Raw genomic sequence first — 22,485 nt, 5'->3', positions numbered from 1 at the left:
CGCCCACCCCCCGCCTTGGCGAAGCGCTTGGGGGGGGGGGCAGGCGTCACGCCTCCCCGCGCCCCCATTGGCCCCTCCTGCCGAGCGTCACACCGCTGCGAGCGGTGACGCAAGGCCGGCCGTCTCCCCTCCGCTTTTTTCCGCGCAACCTGCGCGTCGGCACCGCGGCGCTGCGAGGGATGCGCACAGGGGCGGCGGGGGCCTTCCCCGCTGCGCCCTCCCGTCCTGGAGTCCGCGGGTGCTGCGGCAAACGGGGGCCGCGCTTGGTCCGTTTTAAGTAGTAGTTATATGTGTACTTGGCACTTTTAACAGGTGAAAAACAAGCAGATACCTTCATTGTTATTAAGTAAAATATTAAAATAATTACAATGTAATTTAAAATAAGACACATCTTTACAAAGTATGTATATATTATACATGTTATTTTTCCCGCTCCGCAGTTACCGAAGTTGTACTTTACAGGCAGGATGCTCCCCTGGAAGGCACTGACTCCGTCGGGCTTTTCGGGATCTCTTTTTTTTTTTTTCCCCCCGCGCCGGCGGGGAGGGAGGGGAGGGCGGGCGGGACGGGCAGGCCCGTCGCGGATGCCGGTGCCGATGCCCCTGCGCTGCCGCAGGCGGCTTTGAAAATCTCGGTCAGGAACTGAGCAGCGCAAACCGCACGGCCCGGGATCCTCGGCATCTGCCCGGAGCGGGATCCTTGCCAAATTCCAGCGCTCTGGTATGAAGTTTGGCTGTGCCTGGGATGACCGGGAATGTCGGCGGGAGGGGGGCGGGGGGGGGGGGGCGGTGGTAAAAGAGACGGTTAAAAAAAAAAAAAAAAGGAATGAATGGCAGCGTGGAGGTGGGTGCCTCCGGACGCGCATCTTGGCACGGCAGGAGCCGCGGGGCCCGCGCCCCCCGTGGGTGCGGGGCGGGGGATTACACTTGTTGCCTCCCCCCTCGGCGAGCGGCCAAAACCGTGCGGGGGGAGGCTGCGCTGCGCGGGTTTTCCAGCGGGGCCGCGCGTGGGGCGGGGCGGCCGCGCTGGGCCGCGCTGGGCGCTCCGCCGGCGCGGAGGGGCGGGCCGCGCCGTTCCGTGCCGCGCCGCGCCGCGCCGTGCCGTGGGGTGCCGTGCGGTGCCGTGCCGTGGGGTGCCGTGGCGTGGCGCGGCGCGGCGGCGGGGAGCCGGCGGGGCGGCCCGTGGGTGCGCAGGGCGTGGGCGTGCCGGGGGCACCGCCGAGGCCGGCCATGCAGATGGAGGGGGCGGGACGCGGGCGCCGTGACTCGGAGCCCCGGAAGAGCGGAGAAACCCCGTATAAAAACTACTGGGGACCTTTCCCGGGCAGAACTACGAAAGCTCCGGAGACGGCGGCAGCCCGCGGCGGCGGCGAGCGGGGCGGCGCGGAGCGGAGCGGAGCGGGGCAGGGCGGCCTCTGCCCCGGCGGGGGCGCAGAGAGCGGCGCAGGCGGCGGCTCTGCAGGTCGGGCGCCTTCCCCTGCTCTGCAGCACCGCCTGGCTCCGGGGGGCTTTTACTCCCCCCCCCGTTCGTTTTTTTTTGTTTTACTCACTAGGTGTTTCCCCCCTCCCCTCTTCGCCGCTGGAGGGGGCGGCGGGCGCCGTCCGGCGGTGCGGGGCGGCTGCGGGGGGGAGCCGAGCTGCGGCGCCGGGTGCGCGCCGGGGCTGACCGCTCGCTTTTCCTCCTCTTTTGCCAGGCGCGGAGGGAGAGGGGCCCCGGGGGGGCAGTGAGGAGCCGGAGCGGTGCCATCCAGCCCGGGGAGGCGGCGGCCGCGCACCATGGCAGACGATGAGAAGGCCGGCGGCAGCCCCGGCGGGAGTTACGCGGGCGGCTGCGAGAGCGCGCACTGCAACGTGCTGAGCTGGGAGCAAGTGCAGCGGTTGGACCGCATCCTCAGCGAGACCATCCCCATTCACGGCCGCGGCAACTTCCCCACGCTGGCCATGCAGCCCCGCCAGATCGTCAAGGTGGTGCGGAGCCGGCTGGAGGAGAAGGGCATCGGCCTGCGGGACGTGCGGCTCAACGGCTCGGCCGCCAGCCACGTCCTCCACCAGGACAGCGGCCTGGGCTACAAGGACTTGGACCTCATCTTCTGCGCCGACCTCAAAGGGGAAGCCGAGTTTCAGACTGTGAAGGACGTGGTCTTGGACTGTCTCTTGGATTTCTTACCCGAGGGGGTGAACAAGGAGAAGATCACGCCGCTCACCCTCAAGGTAAACCTGCCCTGTGCCCGGGCGCCCGGAGCGGGCGGGTGTAAGCGCCTGCCTGCGAGGAACGGGGCACCTTCCCCTCCGGGGGTGCGCTGAGGGACGGCACACACACCCGCCCCCCCCGCCCCGAGACCCGCGGAGACCGCGAGTGAGCTTTTCGCCCCGCGCTTAACACCGAGGAGGAGTTTGCAGGAAAGCGTCCTGGCCGGGGCTCCTCAGGATTAACTAGTCTTTCCTCTCTCCCTCTCGTCTCGTTTGCTGGGAGCGTTGGCTTACCTGGGGAGTGCGTGTGTGTGTGTGTGTGTGTGTGTGTGTGTGTGTGTGTGTGTGCGCGCGCCAGGAGCTGCAGAGCTCCCCGCTCGGCTCTGCGGCAGTTTGGTTTGCCGGACCCGGCTCCCAGGGTAACTGGGGGGGGGAGCTTAGATGGTTTTAAATACCCGCAAGAAGGAACCACCGCCTGCAAGGGACGCTTTCTTGTGTGCTCAGTGCCCCGGCATAGAGGCATGTGCCCTCGTCTCGGAGACAGTTCGCTCGAGTTGATTAGGCAGAATGCCAAATGCCCTTAGGAATTTTTAGAAGGATTTTTTGGAAGATGGAGCAGATTTGGGGAACCTGCACTGAAAGAGCATGATGGGGGGTGTGAACACTTGATAAATTTTTCTGTGGGGAGGGGAGAGAGAAGTGGAAACCGATAAAAATGATTTCTTACCTGATTGTAGTGGTGAGCTTCTGTGTGGGGATGCATGCATATTGGGCATGTGTGCAATGGGCTTCATGTGTAGATGTGTTTAGAAGTGATTGAAAGAAGTAGTGTTGCCATATTCTTCCCTCACATGACACAGTCCCAGCAGAACACCTTCCCTTATCACCCCCTTGCAATGACACCACTCCAAGCTCTCACATTAAGCATTTCTTCTCTGATTTGTATCTGCAGGCTCCATGAAATCTTTTATGAAACGCAGGGATGGGGGACAGGGGGGTGCAAACAAATGCAGCAAAGAGGAAGTTTATCTGTGTCTTCATTTGCTCATTTTGTCTTTCCAATTATAGGAGGCTTATGTGCAGAAAATGGTAAAAGTATGCAATGATTCAGACCGATGGAGTCTCATCTCCCTGTCCAACAACAGTGGCAAAAATGTGGAGCTGAAATTTGTGGACTCTCTGAGGCGGCAGTTTGAATTCAGTGTCGATTCCTTTCAAATCAAGCTGGACTCCCTGCTGCTTTTTTATGAGTGCTCAGAGAATCCGATGACTGAAACTTTTCACCCGACTATCATTGGTGAGAGCGTCTATGGAGATTTCCAGGAAGCCTTTGATCACCTCTGCAACAAGATAATTGCCACCAGAAACCCAGAAGAAATCAGAGGAGGTGGTCTTCTGAAGTACTGCAACCTTTTGGTAAGGGGCTTTAGGGCTGCCTCCGAATCCGAGATTAAGTCCCTGCAGAGATACATGTGTTCGAGGTTTTTCATTGACTTCTCAGACATTGGAGAACAGCAGAGAAAGCTGGAGTCCTACTTGCAGAACCACTTTGTGGGATTAGAGGACCGCAAGTATGACTATCTCATGACCCTTCACGGTGTGGTGAATGAGAGCACAGTGTGCCTGATGGGACATGAGAGGAGACAGACTCTGAATCTGATCACCATGCTGGCCATCCGGGTCCTAGCCGAGCAAAATATCATCCCCAATGTGGCCAATGTGACCTGCTATTACCAGCCAGCCCCATATGTAGCAGATGCCAACTTCAGCAATTACTATATTGCCCAGGTTCAGACGGTGTTCCCTTGCCAGCAGCACACATACTCTACTTGGCTGCCCTGTAATTAAGGACAGAAATTAGTAGACCTGGTGGGCAGAACGTTTTCTAAGAGGTAGGAAGGGGCGACGCGTCCCTTTGAAATGGGGTGTTTTGTGCAATGATGATCTGCTCTAGTTTTCAAGCTTGGGAAAAGCTTGTGGTTCTTCTAATAAATAACGGGAGCATGATCGAGAAAGAACCCCCAAATAATTGGATCCTACCCCAGAGCACAAGAGGCCTGTCATTAAAAGCAACCAGCTTCCCCTGAAATAAGTGAGGGACGAATGCTTGATGACAATATGGGTTGGCAATATCTGCTCCCATAGCTTTGGCATAGAGAAGGTGGGAAAGCCTTATTTTCTTTTATTTTTATTCTTACTCTAGAATGGAATCTGCAAAAGGGAGAATATGAAAGAAACAAAACAAAAAAAAAACCAACAAAAAGAAAAAATTCACAAAAAACAATTCTATATATATTCAGGAATTAAAAGTTAGAGGCATAAAGCAGAGATAAGCTGAATAAAAATGTATATTGGAATTACTGCGTTTGGGGTTTGCATCAAGTGCTGTCTATGGATTGACCGTGTAGAATGTATAGCTTGCTTGACTAGAACGCTTTACCAGAAACAGCTTGCTCCAAATGAACAGTAGTGGATTGGTACAGTTATAAAAAGCGAAACATGTACGATGACAAAGTCCATTATTTCCAGCTGTGTGTGTGCCTCACATTTTAAAAATGTGAGAATGCAGGAAAACCAGCTGTGGCAAACAGAATATACTCAAGGACCAAAGATTTCACAAATAAGTTATCCGAGCAAAGAAGATACAGTAAAGTATATACATATATATATATATATAAAAGAAAAGAAAGATGTTGCTATATTTGTACACACCAACAGTAATCAAAAGTGCCTGATGCCTTCATAGAATTTGAAGTGAGAAAAAAATATAGTTTTGTGGTTTAACCATGCATTTTGTTTTATCAGGGACACAAGGATTAAAAACAAAACCATAAGCTTGTGAATAAGTGGTGGAGGAAATGCCCTATTTTTTTTCTTGGCAAATACCTGTATAGAGTTAATGTTATGTCAGTGTGCTATTATCCTAGGTACGTGTGTGTATGTGTGTATATATGTTTGTGTGTGTATATATGTACATGTTATAGGTGTATATCTATATATATACACACACAATATATATTAATGTGGTCTAGGAAAATGTAGCAATTAAGGAATGTTTAAATAAAGTACTATGTGTTTTCCAGTTTGCAACAGGATGTCATAGGACAGTGGGCACCTTGCAGTGAATTTTTAACCCACACCTAGAAATTTGGAGTAAATGAACCAGTCAGGATTAAGGTGGGATTCAGATAATGTCTTTGGTTGCAAGAGCAAGGATTACAGTAATTCAGTGGGTTGCTTGTGAGCCATAATAATTCCACAGATGGAGAAACATATGACTAGCTGATTTTTTTTTTTTAAATTATTTTGTACTGTAATGCCATTTTGACATTTAACCCACTAATGTTGTGACTGCATACCTCCATGATGTATAATTCAGTGGAACGTGGATCAAAGATAGGTTTATTTAAACCCCCTGACAGCTAAAGAATATTGTATTAGTTGGTGATTTGAACACTAATTGTTAATATTTAAAGGAGTATTTTTAATAGAGTGCATTATGCATTCCAGGACCACTAGAATTTAGCAAATGTGAAATGAACCCTTTTTAAGAGTGTTGCACGATTGCTTAAAATTATATTTTATATATATATTATATATATATATTTTTATGCAAATATTAAACATCTTTGATCTGGTTGTCACACTGCATTTACAATTTCAGTACTGTACTTTATTTAAATGGAATCACTTTACATTGGAACAATAACTATTCACTTTCATTTCCTCTCCCGAAAGACCAGCAGGGGGAAAAAATCAACCTCCGCTGTTGTTTTCACTTCAGTGCCATCTCTGAAGGTGTTAAATTCTTTGTTGTGCTTTGAAAACCTAATGACTAAGTGACACTTGACTCTAATATTTTGCTTTTTCTTAGTGAGGAGGAAAAAAAAAAAAAAGGGGGAATTCAGGCTTTTGAATGAAAACTCGCTGCGTCCTGCCTGGTTGCAGGCAGGGTCTGGCATTGGAGGAGTCAGGGGCAGGGGAGAGGGCTCGTGTCCTGGCACTGTTTTCCCCATGGAGCGAGTAAGGTACATCTATTTTTGTCACGCTTTGTACTTTTCACTCTGAAGGCAATTTAGTAGGAACATGATTTGTTTACTGAAGCACCTTCCCTGTGAGTCCTTCAGGAAGCGTAAAAGCTGGTTCATTGCCATTCCCGGCATTGACTCGCAGACCTTGTCCCCACCTTCCCTTCCTCCGGCCCTGGCTGCAGCCTCCGCCGGGCTTCGCATCCCCCAGACCCTGCGAGGTCCCCTCCAGCCCCCGGAGGGCCCGGGCAGGGTGCTCCTGGCCCGCTATGTCCTCTTGCCTCCAGCCCCTGGGAGGGTTCGCCAGCGGAAGCTATGGGGAGGGCTGGGGAAATAGGATCAGCTGGTAATGTGGTATGTCTTCTCTCGCCACAACTATTTGCAGCAAATAAATGAGTCATCTGCTCTTTAAAAGGGTTTGAGAATCTATAGCTGTGCCACAACCACAGAACGCTGATAGTACATGACACGATGTATTTTTCCTTGGAAGGACCCTTTTTTTTCCATTGGTTGAAAGAAAGTTTTGATTTACTTCCTCTCAGCTCAAATTTTATTGTGTTGGTTTTTTTAATGATTGACAGCAGCTAGTTACTTTATAGTGCATGCAGCAGGGCTCTGAGCTAAACTGCACCTTTCAGCATTTGCATTTTGATACATATATAATATGTTTTTATATATATTATATAGGTATTCCGGATCTGTTTTGCATATGTTAATGATCAAGTGGTGGAACTGGTAGAGCTTTGTTTTATTTGTAGCTTAAAAGGTGCCTGGTGTTAGAGGTGGGAAGAAGGCATGAGTTCAGGCCAAGAGTAAAATAAGAACCCCTTTTCAAAGCTGGTTTATTTCTGCGGTTTGCACACCTTCCTCTCCATGAAGTCTGACTTTTTTTTAAACTGTTTTTTCCCCTCCTCTTCAGCACACCGGTACTTTTAAAGTTAACGACTGTGTTCTTGCTTTGTAGACATCATTTTTCCCATCCAATCAGATGTAAGGTTAGAACTTGTGCTACAAGAGACAGTGCCCCTTTTAAAGAGCTGAACTGATTAAAAACATTGACCTGATTACAGTAAAACTGTTTGTACTGCAGCTGAATTTACTGCTAACCAACCGGGCGCTAAACATGGTTAAATGTAGCGATCATGAAACAACCGAGAGCTTTGAAATGGGATTTTTCATTAAATATAGCTGTCCTCCCAAATGCAAGAACATTTCTTCTAACAATAGAAGGGCAATTAGAAGACCAAAAAGATATTTTTCTAGTTTCTCTTATTGCACTTAAAATATTTTTTATCTTGCACAAAGGCCTTCACACAAATCTTCTAAACACCTCTTGTTAAATGCTTGGTTTGCATTATGTCAGAAGCTCCTACCAGTTCAAAAAAAAAAAAGCTTTTTTCTTTTTATTGAGAAAATGAAGTGTGTTAGATAAAACTGCACAGAAAAGGAAAAACTATAATTGCATATTCAGCTCCTATTTGAATATATTATTTTGTATGGTTTTCTTTATGCAGAGTTTCCCTTGCAAGAAAGAAAATCAGTGTACTGTTTTGCTGTTGTAATAATGGTTTGCTAACAAAATAAATAGTAAAAAAAAAAAAAAGCCTGCAAATTTCAAGACAGCTTGGCTAGAGCACTGCAGGCTCCTGCAGTCTGTAGGAGTCTGTGCAGATTTGCTTTCCCTCAGATTTCCTTAAAACTGTTGCCTTCTGCAAGGCATCCTGTTGCAGCAAACTGCTCCTTGGATTGCTCTTTTGGAACATTTTGACTATAGGCTTTGTCACAGACAGAAAAAGAGCTGATGGAAAACAGACTCTAGAGGGAACAGATTGTGAATTTTGTTTACAGCATCCAATATTTGGATTTTTTTTGTAAATAAAAAGAAGTTATTTTTTTCTATTGATTTGTGTCTGCTGTCTTCCGTGTCTGAAATAGCTCTGGCCTGCTCCTGCTGAATACCAAGTTCGCTTTCATTAAAAAAGGACAAGGGCAGCACTTTTCTGAGAAGAGCAGCGTTCGGCCGCTTTCCGATTGGAGCACAAGACATTTTGAAAAGCCCTGCCTTGTGCCAGCCAAGTTTGACTGGCTGTGCTCAGCTACAGAGGAACCTCCCCAGCCAGTGCCAAAAATACTCACTCTAGCACTGGTCGGGCCGTGTAAATGGTCCAAAATCCGAAAACTGAAACAGCGCTGCAGCAGCCCTGTGCTCTTGCTGCCTTTCCAGTTTAGATCCCAGTATGTGGACTGGGATCTTTTTGTGATGTCTGCGACTTGCGCATTGTTAGCTGCCTTGCTGGCAGTAATGTGAGGGTCCTGATGCCCCTGAGATGTATTTGATAGGGGCCAATGCCTTCACCTGATGGTTTCAGTAGGTCTGGGGAGCAATGGGGTACTGCTCCCTGGGTGTAAAGGTATGGCCATTTGTAGTGGATGGGTGCTGCAGGCAGTGCAGCTCCAGGAGCTGCTGAGGAGCGGTGATGCACATGCCCGTTTGATTCAGCTGCTGAATCAGTCCAGTTCTTCTCATAGATTCAGTGTTTACTCTCCTTCCCTGCCCTACAATGCTGTCCTTGTCAGCAGAGGTATTTACTGTTTGCTGTGTTTACAGGGGAGATGCTTCTGTAATGAAGGCTAATTTCCTCAAAAGGCACTTCAAGGGAATATAAAATATTAATTTACAATGCTCGTGGCAATACTTTTCCAACCAGGGTGCCTCAGACTGAACCAAATTTGAAAAACATTGACTAAGACTCTGCAGCTCTTACTAGGCTCATTCATACACAGCACTGGGCTTGGAAGACTCTCACCAGCTTAAGCGTGAGCGTGAATGTGCTTATTGTAATGATGAGTGAACCTGTATTCCCCTGTAAAAACAAACAAGCTGCTGGGACTGCTCGTTTTTCCAGGCGCAGGAGCAGCCCCATTGATGAACGTGGGGTGCCTTCTGCACAGTGCTTCTTTTGAAACCTGCAGGGCACGGGATGGGACTGTTGGCCAGCCTGGCCGGGAGAGGGGGAAGTGCTCGACATCCCTGCCCGTGTGGCTTCACCTTTCCTCCCATGTTTCTGCCAGGAGAGGGAGGGGAACGTGGCCTAACGGTTCCTCCTGTTAACTTGGTCAGTTATAAAATATTTTAGGCAGTCTGACAAAGGCAGCTGCAACACCCAAAGATGCAGATGGAAGTCAGGGGATTGGAAATCATCTACATCCAAATGCCTTTGCTTGTCTCTAAAAATCCAAACCCAAATGGATGCTCTTTTGCTTTGGAGTGAGTTAATTCCAGTTTCTCTGTTTAAATTTTGGGGGATTTTTTTGAGAGATGAACGCCAGTTGAGTATCTGGAGCATTATGAGTCCTCCTTCCCAAACCAAGGAGGAGTATGATGAGGACACAGCCAGCTGAATGCTGCACTTTAGTAGGTGGTGTTTTTAAAGAGGGAGGAGCGTTCAGGACTGAGGAAGGGGGTGGGCAAAAGCAAGGTTCGAGAATGAGGATTACCTGAGCAATAACACCATGGAAATCTGGAGGACATGCTGATAGATTAATGCAGGAGAGGAGAAATGGCTCAAGTCTTTAACTTATGTTAGCCCTGCTAAAATGAGTCTGATCAAGGAAACTGTCGCATATACAGATAAGTAACAGTCTGCAGTTCCTCTTGGCTGCAGCAGCACATTTTTATTTTATTGCATTAAAAACAAATAATCCCCAGGAACACCTTTGCCTGGGAATGAAGCTGAGTGTATCCTAAATCAACCCTACATCATCTAGTAAATGTATCTGTAGTCCCTGGAAGGCAATAAATTAATAATGCTGACTTCAGTTTTATAAACCTGCTCTTGGGAAACCCCCATGAAACCTCCGCAGAGATTTTTGCAGCACTGTCATGTGCACCTTGTTCCCAAGTGTTTGTGTAGATCTGGTCACGCCTTCCTGAAACTGCCACCAAGCACCCTCCTCCCTTCTATTTATCTGTTTTTAGTAAAATTCAGTGCACGTGGCCATATGCACTTAGGTAAAGCACAGTGTATAGCTATGCACTGTTGCATTGGAGCTGGTGTAGTTTTGCAGCGATCCTCTAAATATCTATAGAAATGTGTCTGAAGCAGTTCTGCATGTGGGGCTCTAGACCACATGTAAGAAGCAAGAGCATAAAATCAAAATTTGCACTTTAGAGAAGAAATACTAAGCCTCCAAAGGCCTGATAAAATATGAGGAACAGACTCATCTCCTACACACTTACATCGCCTTGGGCTGTTCAGAATGATTGTTTTGTGGATGCACAGTTCCACCATTTCATGTGGCTGCTATTTCATCAGGATGTGCAGTGCCAGTACACGCCTGAAAAATTTTCCTTTTGCATTGGCTGGGAAAAAACTATGTCCTAAATACACACCTAAATATTGTGTGAAAAACATGGATATTCTCCATGGTAAAAACATCCTTTGGGTTCCCATAGTGGCTTGGAAGTCATAAATTCCTGATTTTTGAGAGGATAGTATGCTTAAACATACTTGACCTTCTGTTGTACTTGAGGGTGAATAACTCTTCTGCATGAGCAACTCTACAATTAAGCTTGTCTTCCTGAAAATAGAGAAATCCAGAAGAGCCAGCACTTTGAAAACGTGAAAGCCTTTGTATCTAACCTACACAGGTTTTCCTCTCTTCAGCTCCTCTCTTGGAGGGTGTAGAACAAAGTTACTTCTAAAATCACAGATAAAGACAGTAGACAACATGTTTTGGAGACATCTAGCTCATCTTTGTCAGCGTGCATGTCTGGTTACCCCTCTGCCATTTGAACAAAGGTGATGAGAGATGCTTGGAGCGGGAAGGCAGGCAATCCTGAGGGAGGTGTACACAACTTTGTGATGCTTTTCTTTCAGGGAACATGTTCCTTAGAGAAGGTATGCTTGAAGAACACTCTCGTGTCTGCAGTAGCTGCATGGCCTTCATTTTAACTGTGACTTCCTTGCTTGGGTCATGCCCTTAATCCAAGACATCCATGAAATTCCTGCAGCATATTCTGATGTAGAAAAGTAATTGCAAGGAAATCTTTCTGCAATTGCAACTGTTCTTAATTTAACTCATGCTTTGAGGAAAAAGTAAAGCCACAGTCTTTGTTTTTTTAAAATCTTTTGTTCTTGAGTAATTTCTCTCACTCTCACTTCTGCATTGCTCTTCCGTGCTTGCTTCTCTGCTGTCTTCTCATCCTGATTCTTGCAGCAGAAGTGGAGGGATCAGCACCACATGCTCCTCAGGTTATCAGCAATTCTGCTGGTCCCTAGTGTTTGAGACGTAAGGTCTGAGCTAGATGGGTCATTAGGTGAGGTTCAGCAAGAGTTGTAGAATGTCTCTGTGTAAACAGGGTCCTGGGTGTCCTGTGAAATGCTCTTCAGAAATATTTCCAGTTCTCCACTAGCAGCTCTTCATGACAGGGAGAATTGTGCATTCAGGCTTGTACGAATGGTTACTTGGACATCGCAAGAAGTACAGAGTAACAGTTAAATGAATTAAAAATTTAGCAGCATAACAATTATGATTATATAAGGGAAAAAAATGCACTGCAAGGTGATTATTAAAAATGTCAGCATCCAGACTAGTAGAGAAGCTCTTCCTCAGCTTGAAGGCTTTTATTGTGGTTGTAGCAGGCTGTTCATACTCTGCAAACCAGACACTTGGCTTTGTGCTAAATTATCCACTGGAGAAGCATATACATCTCTTGTTCCTTACTTCAGGCTTTGTCATTTAGGAAACAACAAATACATGGTAGTTGTCTGCTTTGTGATAGTGGTGTGAACTGGGACTTGATTGATTTATTTAAGTGCTGTTTATAAGTAACCCTATAAATGTCAGCCAGTGGCGGAAGTGAAACCAAGAGCTTGGGCCTTCCTTCTCGCCAGCTGTGAACAGCTCTTTTGCATTTTTTATGGAACTGTAAAGTTGAATCGCACATTTTTTTTAGATTGAGCTTTCTGACATGCTTTCCATTTCTTCCCAAACCTCTGTCACCAATAATGTCAAATATTTAAGGTGGGATTTTCTAGTCTGCCAGACTCATTCTTGCCTGTTTTTGCTGAAGTCATGGACCCCTGTGGGGCCATGCAGAGGCATTCGTGCTGTGTGCTAGATGCCTGGGGAGCGGCATCTGCTTTCTTGCACCCGCCATGGGTCTTTACATATGCCACATTTCATAAAGTTATTCAAAAATCACAGAAGTCCCAAGAACTTGAAACTAACCACATTTCACCCAAACATAGCCCCAGGTTTGTCTCCAGGCTCTTACAGACGCTGCTTGTCACCTGCCATTCTCTGACCCCAGGAAGAATAGCTGTATTTTATACTCAAATGAGGAATGCAGCATCTGCCTTGGATCAAGCTATTGCTGTTGCTTGTATGAAGACAACCCATTAGGCACCAGAGCCTCTGCAGGGCTGGACTGGTGGCCGTGCCAAAATCTACTAAGAAGAGAGAAGAAGCTTCAGGTGCTTGTGAGAAACTACTGGCAACCTTTCTGTGAAATGCACATGCAGTATTGGCTCAACACAGAACATGATATATTTGTTTTCTGGAGTTTTGTGGGCAGCCCTCGTATTTGCCACAAATCACCTGGTACATTACTCGCATTTTTGTTGTCATGGGTGCACATCAGTGACCAATGCACATGGAAGTACTCTTTAAATTGTGCTCTTTGACTGCTCAGAGGGTATTCTCTATAAGCAGCACAAAGGTGCCTAGCAGATATTCTCCACTGCCGAGTGCTTGCTCTTAGGACTCCAAAGACATTTGCATGGAAGTCTTTCCTATGGGATGATGACCTTCCATCATCCTAGAAATGCCCTCCCACAGCAGTGGGAATGTCCATGAATGATGGAAAGCATGGCCGATGCATCAGACACCTGAGCAAGTCAGCGGGGCCAACAGAAGATTTTTCACTTGGTTTTAGCCAGCCTTTGGATGCAGTCATAACAGCTACCTCAGTGCTCGAGGAGGCATGCAGGGAACACACAATGCAGATTTGGTAGCTGAGCTTGACCCTAGCATTACTTGCTAGTTCTTTGTTGTTGAATGTTTATTCTGTAATAGCAACCAAAGGGCATGACCAGGTTAGGACCCATTGTACCAGGCACTGTGCAAACACCCCTGTGCGAGTCCCTTCCCTTAGAGCTTCTCCATGTGGGAATTTCAATGAGCTTATTTTTTTCATTTAGCTGTCTCACAGTGAGTCAACTCATTTGCTTAAGGCAAACTCTTGCTTTTTTAAGAAATGGGATATACACTGCAAAAAGTGTTCCCAAAGAGGCAATTTCCATGAAATATTACTGAATTCTGTAAATTTGTTCACTTGCTAAGACTGTCATGTCAAAATCTCAGCTTGCCTTCATGAGTAACTGAACTCACTTGCGCTCTTAAAAAGACTGTGTGCTTGATGCAATACGTTTTTGTCACTGAGAACTGAAATCAGTCCTCTTTCTCTATAGTCAATGCAGAAACAGGTGGATTTCTCTCCCCTCCATCTTGAATTGCAATCACTTTAGGAGGTGAAATGAAGCAACTGTGGAGTAATGTGCAACAACATTAAATGACTGCAGAGCCAGAAGTTGCAAATATGCTGCAGAAGTTGAGCCCATACTTTGCATCTCTTGAAACTGAGCTTCCCCAAAATCAGTGGGTGTCCTGACTGAGTTTATTGCTTTTTACTTCTATGAAGGTGATGGTGATACCATACTTCTTTTTTTTTTTTTTTTTTTATTTATTCTTTTTTTTAAGTTGTTTGTCTGGCTACCAGACAAATGCATCACACTCAGGAATGTTCTTAACAAGCAAAGATTAATTCCACCCTGCAGGGCTACCTTCACCAGTTGGCCAGTGAATCCACCTCCCCAAAATACTCACTGTCATAAATCCACAATGTCCCAGCCCTAAACTGACAGCAGGAAATGTTTATCCTGGGACACACAGTCTCACAGAATGTGTATTATCTCCTGAATATATCAAATTGCAGTGTTGAGAAAAATGATATGCTAAGCAGTTTATAGACAAAAGTTGTTAGAAAGAGGGTTTAATGATCGAAAACCACTGTATATAATGAGGTTGAGGGGAGGGGAGCCTAATAACAGCTCTTTCTGTAATTCCACAGAATAATTTGAAACTCAGCTGTAAGCCTGTGACTATGGCAGCGCCCACGAGAACCGTGTACTGTGGTTATGGAGTAGTCTGTGTTTCCATCATCATTCCTTGTTCAGGGTTTATAGTTCAGCTGTAAAATACCCATCAGAAACTTGGTGAGTCCACATATGGCTTAAACCCACAAAAGGCAAGAAATTCAGAATTAGGGCTGGAAGTCCCCGTTCTGCCCCCTCTCTAGGCTATCACACTGTGCCATGCTGCCTTTCAGGAGGGATGATAGCCTGTGAGTGATCTCCTCCATGCAGCTCTTCACAGTACAATTGCTGGATAGTCTGAGCTATTTTTTAAATATATAACTCTATCCCCCCACCCAAGGCATAATGTGCATGTTTGACTCATGTCGTTGATGTTGTGGTAAACATTAGTGGACATTTTCCCTAAGAGCTTGGCAACAAATATAGGAACTTACTGAAATAAGAACTTTATTTACCCTCTGAAAGGCATATGGATTTCTAAATGAATCCATTTGTTAGATATAGTTTAAATAACATGTCAAGAAAGACCAGAATGAAAACTTTTTTGAAAAGTATTTCAAATATCGCTCATTTTGGTTGTGCAATAGACAGAAACATTCTTATTTGGAAAGGTTGGGCTCAGATGTATTTACTTTGCACCAGTAATTTTAGATCTAGTTTTTATAGACATATTAAAAGCAAAAATTGGCAAATGTAAAAAAAAAAAAAAAATCCCACTGATTTCTTGGGAAACAACTGCTTCACTAATTGGAGGTCTGGCAACTGCACCATAGAGAATGTCCTTCTAATACTGGTCTAAGCTGACTTTCCTGAAGACTAGTGATAGCTCATGGCTCAGACTCCTTCCTACCTAGAATGGGGTTGAAGTAATTTCTACTTTTTTCTTTGGATAGTTCAGAGTAAAAAGCACGTTAATTAGGGGAAGCCTTCTGCCCTGTCCCTTTGGGTCTGAAGGAGGCTTGCAATAGAGAGTGCAGCTTGCTTTTTTTGTTATTTATTTCTGGTCATCCCAAAGCTTTATGGGTAGAATCCATCCTCAGTGACAACAGTCCCTGCAGGACACTGGCAAGAAGAGCCTGGAATGAATGTGGCCAGGCAAAGGGTCATCACACAGTTGGCCTTGACCTGTGCAGTAGCCTTGGTGCACACCTAATTTGCTGGGTCTGCACCAGCAGAAAAGTGACTTATGAAATCTTTTTTTGCAATAGAGCTGGATTATGCCAACTTTCTGCTTATGGAGGCAAGCTGGATTTTGGTGGAGCTATAGGAAGAAACCAGGTGTTACTTGGTGGAATATGGGATATGGGATTTCATACACTGCTTATGATGGGACCAAAGGTGGCCAGGGTTTTCAGGTAGGCCTGCCTAGGCTCTTTTCTTATACTGAACATATCAGAAACTCCACTCTTTCTTCATGCCTGGCCCACACTGCACTCCAGCAGCTGCCTCTGTTGACCAGGATGCTCTCATGATGCCCTGATTTTGGATATAGTGACCAGAACAATTCAAATACATCTCCTCCCACCTTGGAACCCAGATAGGGACTTCAAAGAAACCAGAACATCCCCTTGTATGCAGGGAAAGAGAGTGACCAAGGGAAATGGAGGTGAGCTGTCATGCTGCAGAGCTGAGGGTTTTGGACACTCTTGGGGGGCACCCCTGGTTATAGCCAGTCCCTATCAGGAGTGGGGATGGTGAGTGAGTCAAGATCACAGTCAGGAAAGCATTTTTTGGTTCTGGGACAAAACCTTAGAAGGTGGATGGGGACAGGAAGCAGCATTGGTTAGCACACTTGAAAATGAAGAGGGGATCAGGGATGGGGAAAAATTGATACTGAAACAGGGGATTTAATTATAATTACACAATTCATTTTGTCTTAGCTTCATTTGAGGCTTTTTATTCCATCTGAAACAGAACAAATGATTTTAAATGTGCTTCAGCGTTTTTAAAAAATGAGGTCAACATAGAAATAAAAAAATGTGATTTGCATAATAATATTATGTCTTTTGACATTTCATAGTCTAAATATTTATCTGGAACTGTGTGGCAAATTTGTTTTGAAATAGCAAAATTTTCTGGCAGCGTGTGTGTGTGTGTGTGTGTATGTGTACACACCTGTGGTTGTGTGCATATAAAGACTGGATAATGCCTTTTAAGTTTTTCTTTGCTGATTTTAATTATGTGATATAAAAGGCAACTTAGCTAAGGCCTATTCAGTCACAGTTCAGTGGCTTCTGTGCAAAACCAAGTCCTCTTCACTGGTTGTCTTGTGCTTGAAGGAAGGAAGCATGTGCCAATGAAGCTGTCTGTAGGGACTTCCTCTGCTCAACACCAAAAACTGCTGAGTTAGCGTATTGAGTGCAGAGTTAGCATATATGGCCTTTCCCATCTCTGAAGGAAAGAGTCCCAGGAGAGCTACAAGTGAAAACTCTTCAGGAAGTTTCTTCACTGTTCTGTCACTTTCTATTCACCTTGAAAGCCATAAAATACAATTTGGCTCATATGTCTGGAGGCAAAGCAAGAGCAAGTGTATGTTCCTTATTAATCTCTTATGGCCCAAATTTCCTCCCTATTTACTCCTCATATATTAATCCTATATATTTCCTCATTAATCTCCAGTGGCCTTCCTTTTTGCAGCAGGATGCCTGCATGAAATAGCCTGTTTCCTTCTGTGCTAAATCCAAGCTTTTTGAAATTTAATTTTGTGTGTCGAATTGATTTTTTTTTCCCAGTGTGCTTTCACTCATAAACCCTGATTATCTATTTTTAAGGAAAAAAAACACCCACAAACCACAAATAGGAAAAACCTATCTCCAATAAATAATCTGGCACTAGTGCCATAAGAGAAAGTTAATCCTCACAGCCATTATTATGTCTTCAGATTTTTTTCTCTGACATTTATTAACTTCTCATGAAAGGCTGGGGGATTTCTTTCCCCGGCGGACACTTTCCGGCATGCTTTACAGGCATCTGATTTTTGGCAATAATCCTTAAAAGGATGTCTGCTGTCAGAGCCCCGCTGTCACAAAGACCATGGCGAGATTTTTAGCTTCCTAGCAAGAAACCATTGTGTCTGTGGAAGCGTTTCCAGGGAAGCACTGAAGGCTTTGGCCTCCTCCCACATGATGCTGCTAACCTGCTGAGGACCAGCATATTTTCCCCGCTGATGAGCTGCATGGTCTGGGGAATGTGCAGAAACCACATCAAACCCTGCGAGTACCTGGCACGGGTGCTGGATTGCTCAGCTCCTCCTGGGTGTCCCAGCCCATTGTTGGGAATATCTGAATCTGCTAGAGCACAGCAGGGTGGGGAGGAGGTGAAGCAGAAAAGGGCCTTTATATAGGCTGTTTCTAGGGCTGGGGGGAGTGCTCGGTGCTATTAGTGTGCAACTCTAAAACTGTCAGTGTCATCCCCTTATCAGAGAAAATGGGGTGGGAAGAGCCAGCAAGAGCATTCTGCGTTGTCCCCTTGCCCAAAGGCAGGATCAGCTGTCCTTAAACTCTTCCTCATTGTGCACTCACAGCCAGAACAAACAAATATCTAACATATTTTCTTGTAGCAAACCTTTCAAGTGGGGTGGAAGAAAGTTGATTCATGTTAGCTCCTCTGCCCCTAGTGTCCTCTGCCCTCCTTGGCTGGTTGGGCAGGTGCAAGCAAATGTCCCACACCTCCTCGTCAGGACCAGGCAGAAGGAGATCCATCATATTACAAAGCTGACAGATGATTAATGATTCATATCTCGAATTAACAGGAAACAATTTGTGCTGAGGATGGGTACAGGCAAGGGATCAGTCAGGATCTGGCCAGGAGGTGGAGAGTGAAAAGATTTCTGTTTAAATCTTTGTGCAGCAGACGCAGAGAGAAAGGATCTGCATAGTGAAGACTTCTTCAAGCCACAGCAGGTCTGTTTGCCTCATGAAATTTCAGTGCTTCTGAGCCTTTGAAATGGCTTGACACTGACTGCATGAGGCTAGTTTAAGGTACAGGCATTTTGGTTAAGGCACTGAAAAAAAATTAATGGGAGAAATTACATCAAACATTATTGCCATGTTTTTGTTTCCTGATGCCTCTGTCTTGTCACTCTCGGTGTGTAGCTATCTATCTGCTCAACATGGCTGCAGCAGTTAGCATCTGTCTGTGAGGAGGGAGGCTGTGCATGCATGCGGTGTTGCAGCACCTACTGCCTAGAGCTGATTCTCGTCCTGGAGAAGAGGAAGAGGTGATGTAAAATCCAGAAACAGAGGATTGAGCAAGGGAGGTTGGGTTGGGGGAAGGCTGCAGAGATGAGGCTTGGACTGGTAACATCAAGGTGGCTCATTCCTTGTCTGGGTTTTTGTTCTTTCTTTTGAACTATGTTAGTGTGAGAATTGGCATATCAGAGCTCAATCCTGCAGACTTGCTTCATGTGTAGAGTTACTGGAGATGAATATGGAGGATTTGCTTCCTGCACTGTATCCTACTTTTGAAGCTGCTTTACTATGTCCCCTAAATGGCTTCCCGTATATTGAACTGTGTACCCTTTCTTAAAACAGTAGCTCCATAGATACATCCCAAGTCTAGTCCTGACCATTAGCTTCACCAAAACTAGTGCAATAAATTCCCATCTCTTCCTTTCTCTCTGACTCCTTGCAATCCTTTTTGTTGTTTTTCTGCCTTGAAATAATTTTTAGCCTCTTCTCATCATTCACATGCTGTCTGGCACAATTCAATAACAAATCCTTCTCCTCCAGCTCTATTACATAGTGTCTCCTGATGGTTTTGATGTGCCTGGCAGCTAAGCGTTCCTCTCCCATTTATTTGTGGGCTGCAGTAGTCCCAAACAGAATTTGAGGTGGTGGTGTTTTGTTTTGTTTTGTTTTTCACTTTTGCACTGTTCTGTGTTTCAGGGTCTCTGTTGCTGAAAAAGACTGTGAAGAAAGAAAAATTATCAGGAGCCAATGAACAACAAATGCAGGCTGCTATGCTGAGGAGGGGGTGCAGTTTATGGGGTGCTGTGGAAACTCATCTGAGACTGCTGTGGAGACTCATCATTTCACATTGCATTTTAACTCCCAGCTATGCTGGGAGCCCTGGTCACTCAATGGATTTTGTTTGCCTCCTTCTTAGATGCTTGATCAGAGTTTGAAACTTGGTATTTATTGGAGCAGAATTAGTTCACTTCTGATATGCACAGTACATATTTGATCTGTCATTCTCCTCACAGCCTTTGACTCTAAGAACTAATAACCAACTACCTATTTAAAAAAAAAAATAGGTCTGCAGAGTTCTGAGAAGGACTAAAGGATGGAAACCTTTGGGAGGACATCTCACTCCCATAAAAGCTCTTTTCAAGATCTGGGCACTCTTTGCAGATGATGCTGACTTTAGTAGAAGGAGTAGAAAACAGGATGAAGGAATAGCCAGGTTTTTATTGATACAGCTCTAATTTTGAGACCCTGTCCTGATCATGCGGCATCTATAGTCTTGTCCTTTTTCTAACAGGCTTGATGGAGACTATCTTCCAGTGTTCCCTTTCCTTTGGCCTGGTTAATGGGTGGCAGTTCAGATTTTACCTGAACCAGCCCTGTTTGCAGTCACTCTTCTCCTGTTAGCCTCTGGGGTCAGATTACCCTTTCACCACTTTTAATGCCTCAGAGATTTGTTCTCATCTTTAAGCTTTGGCCGCAAACAGTGTGGGTTATACATAAATTGTAACAAGAACCACAGAAGTTCGCTCAGGGCAATACAAATGCAAAATTCAATAGGTCATGAGACACCAAAAACCCTCACAAAATACCTTTGGGAGTTGCCCACTTGTCTGGTATTCCTACCAATAAAGGATGGTTTAAATACCCTATTCTTTTTCAAGCTGATTACGTCAAAATCCATTAACACTTTGGTGTACTTTGTGTCAGGGAGTCTGAGCGCCAGACTTTTTCACATCTGGAATTTCATGTGCTATCCATCGAATTCTTTTCTTCACAGTAAAAACTGAGCTGAAAATTTCCTTTAGTCAGCTGAGTATACTGGAGAGTATGATATAATCCTGAGGTCTTACTGGTAAACTGATAATGGCAGCAGGTGGCTGGTAGGAACACGTGAAAAAGTAACTGAACATCACTAAGAGCTGTAATTATATGCAGTGAGAAATCTGAAAGATGATAAGCACAAAAGTGAAAGTTGCACCAAGGCCAGTATTTCATTCTGTAACTTGAATCATACATGGTTGTAGAATTGCCTGGAAATAAAAAACAACAATAGCACATTTAATCTCTATTTTCTGAAAAACGAGGAGAACTAATAGTGAGAAAAGTAGATCTGTAGGGCCAAACCCAGTGATTCACCATTGGCTTCAATGGGACCTGGACTTGTTTCTTGTTTTGTAATTAAGCAATTAAAACTAGTTGTGGCAACAGCGCAGCTCCCTCAGCTTCCTCTCTGCCAGTGCTGGGCGTCCAGCATTCCAGGGTACGATTGCTTGCAGACTCCCGGTAATTTGAGCCCCTCCAAGATGCCCACAGTTTCTATTGTGAGAAAAAAAAAAGTCTGCAAGAGCCCTGCATTCCAGATCTCAGTGTGTTTGGTGCACAATTGTTTCTGTTGCCACAATAGTTTTGTGTTCTTTTAGCCCCCAGAGTAGTATGCATTTAATTTCACCACTCTTGCTAACCAGGAGTTGACAGAATCCACAGGATCCAAATATGTGACCCAAAAACCTGCTGAAGTCAATTGGTTTTGACTGTTGGTTACTAAATAGGATTGCTGGTTGGACTCCAGCTCTTACTCGCAGTCTTTGTGTAGTATAGAGAGCTTGGTCCCTTACGTGAGATCAGAACACCTGGCATTTCTTCTAAGCTTGTTGGGAAATAAAATCAAAGCGGTATGTGAATCTGTGGACTTCTGGCGATTTATTGGGTGAGATACTGACCATCACCTGCCTCATGGATGGTTGTGAGAAGGTTTGGATTTGGCTTGCCATCTCAAAATCTGGATCTTTACCTAAGGTTTATCTAAATATCTGAATCTTAACCATTCCCAAAAGATTCTGTGTTATCTCTCTTTCCTTGTGATCTCAATGACCTTAAAATCCTGCTATGAAGAAAGGAAGAAAAAAAAAATGCAAGTAGATTTTATAAGTTTCCCTAGGATAGTCTCTTTAAACAGTAGCATTTCTACGCTGAATTTTCCAGTGATGAGCTCCACTGCAGTACCTAAAGTTCCACATTCTGAGAAGCTGAAATAAAAAGCCGAAGACTGCTCGTATAGACATTATTTTTACCCATTAAGTCACTGTTTTTCCACATTAATCATAGGGTAAAGATATCGGGCTTCAATTCAGATTATGACAGTATCTAATGTCTTTTCCACATACAGTTTCAAACTAGGAGAAGACTTCCTCTCTTGTTTTCATGGGAATTTTGTGAATTCCAGTATGTATATTTTTCCAGCTGTAGCATTTTATTTGCAATTGGAAATTGCCAATTGAAATATCACCTTTCCTATGGAAAAGTTGCTAATACTAAATCTTAGAAACATAAATTTATTTCAAGTACTCAGGTTAGATAGTCTCTATGCATAAAGCAGTGTCCTGTAATACTCTGAAATCATTCTCTATAGGTTTCAACACCTGGATCTTGACTTGTTTACTCATATAGAGATCTGCTACCACAAAGCTGAGGGACAGAGAGGAGTGGGTTACATCTTTAGTCTAAGGTCATTTGAGGTAAACTTTTCCTTTGCAAATCTGTCTTCTGACAAAAAATAGTCTGGTTGAAGTGGCCACTTGGTTTCCTTGAGAAGGACTGAATAAAAGAATCTACTGCTATATTTGCAGGGTTGACTTTTTATCCTCAGGCCCAAAACTTCATCTGGGGAAGAAAGCACAAGGGAAAATCATGGCCTATATGATATACTATATACTATGTACACTATATGCATTAACCTTCTTGTTATAGAAAAATTTTGTTAAAAACCCACAAAGAGTAACCTAGCAAAAGTAAATACCCTTATTTTGTATTAGACATCTTCCTTCTCCAGTAAATATAAAAGCATGATATTCTTGATATTTGGCCTCTTCTGTGCTCCTGTCATGGGATTTTCTCCTTCTCCAGCTCCTCTTGTCCCACGGCA

General features: G+C 44.9%; 1 protein-coding gene across 2 annotated transcripts; it reads left to right on the top strand.

Moving 5' to 3' along the window:
* Positions 1–666: 666 nt before the first annotated feature.
* On the top strand, positions 667–8,120 carry TENT5A (terminal nucleotidyltransferase 5A). 2 transcript variants are annotated; one of them, XM_074861928.1, is made up of 3 exons: positions 667–720; positions 1,694–2,210; positions 3,258–8,120. In XM_074861928.1, the coding sequence occupies exons 2-3, from the start codon at positions 1,776–1,778 to the stop codon at positions 4,035–4,037; spliced, it is 1,215 nt and encodes a 404-aa protein (XP_074718029.1). In that variant the 5' UTR covers positions 667–720; positions 1,694–1,775; the 3' UTR covers positions 4,038–8,120. The 2 variants fall into 2 exon arrangements, with proteins under 2 accessions (XP_074718029.1, XP_074718028.1); XM_074861927.1 differs by lacking the exon at positions 667–720 and adding an exon at positions 1,307–1,461.
* The last annotated feature ends 14,365 nt before the right edge of the window (positions 8,121–22,485 follow it).

The sequence above is a fragment of the Strix uralensis genome, chromosome 3 (assembly GCF_047716275.1).
Source record: "Strix uralensis isolate ZFMK-TIS-50842 chromosome 3, bStrUra1, whole genome shotgun sequence".
NCBI lineage: Eukaryota > Metazoa > Chordata > Aves > Strigiformes > Strigidae > Strix > Strix uralensis.
The sequence above is the reverse complement of the archived record's forward strand: the minus strand, read 5'-3'. Positions and strand labels throughout refer to the sequence as shown.

What these genes read in the sequence shown, in the direction of transcription:
- TENT5A (XM_074861928.1), top strand. Translation starts at nt 1,776, where the DNA reads ATGGCAGACGATGAGAAGGCCGGCGGCAGCCCCGGCGGGAGTTACGCG. An exon ending in TCACGCCGCTCACCCTCAAG is followed by an intron (nt 2,211 to 3,257) that starts GTAAACCTGCCC and finishes TTCCAATTATAG; the next exon opens with GAGGCTTATGTGCAGAAAAT.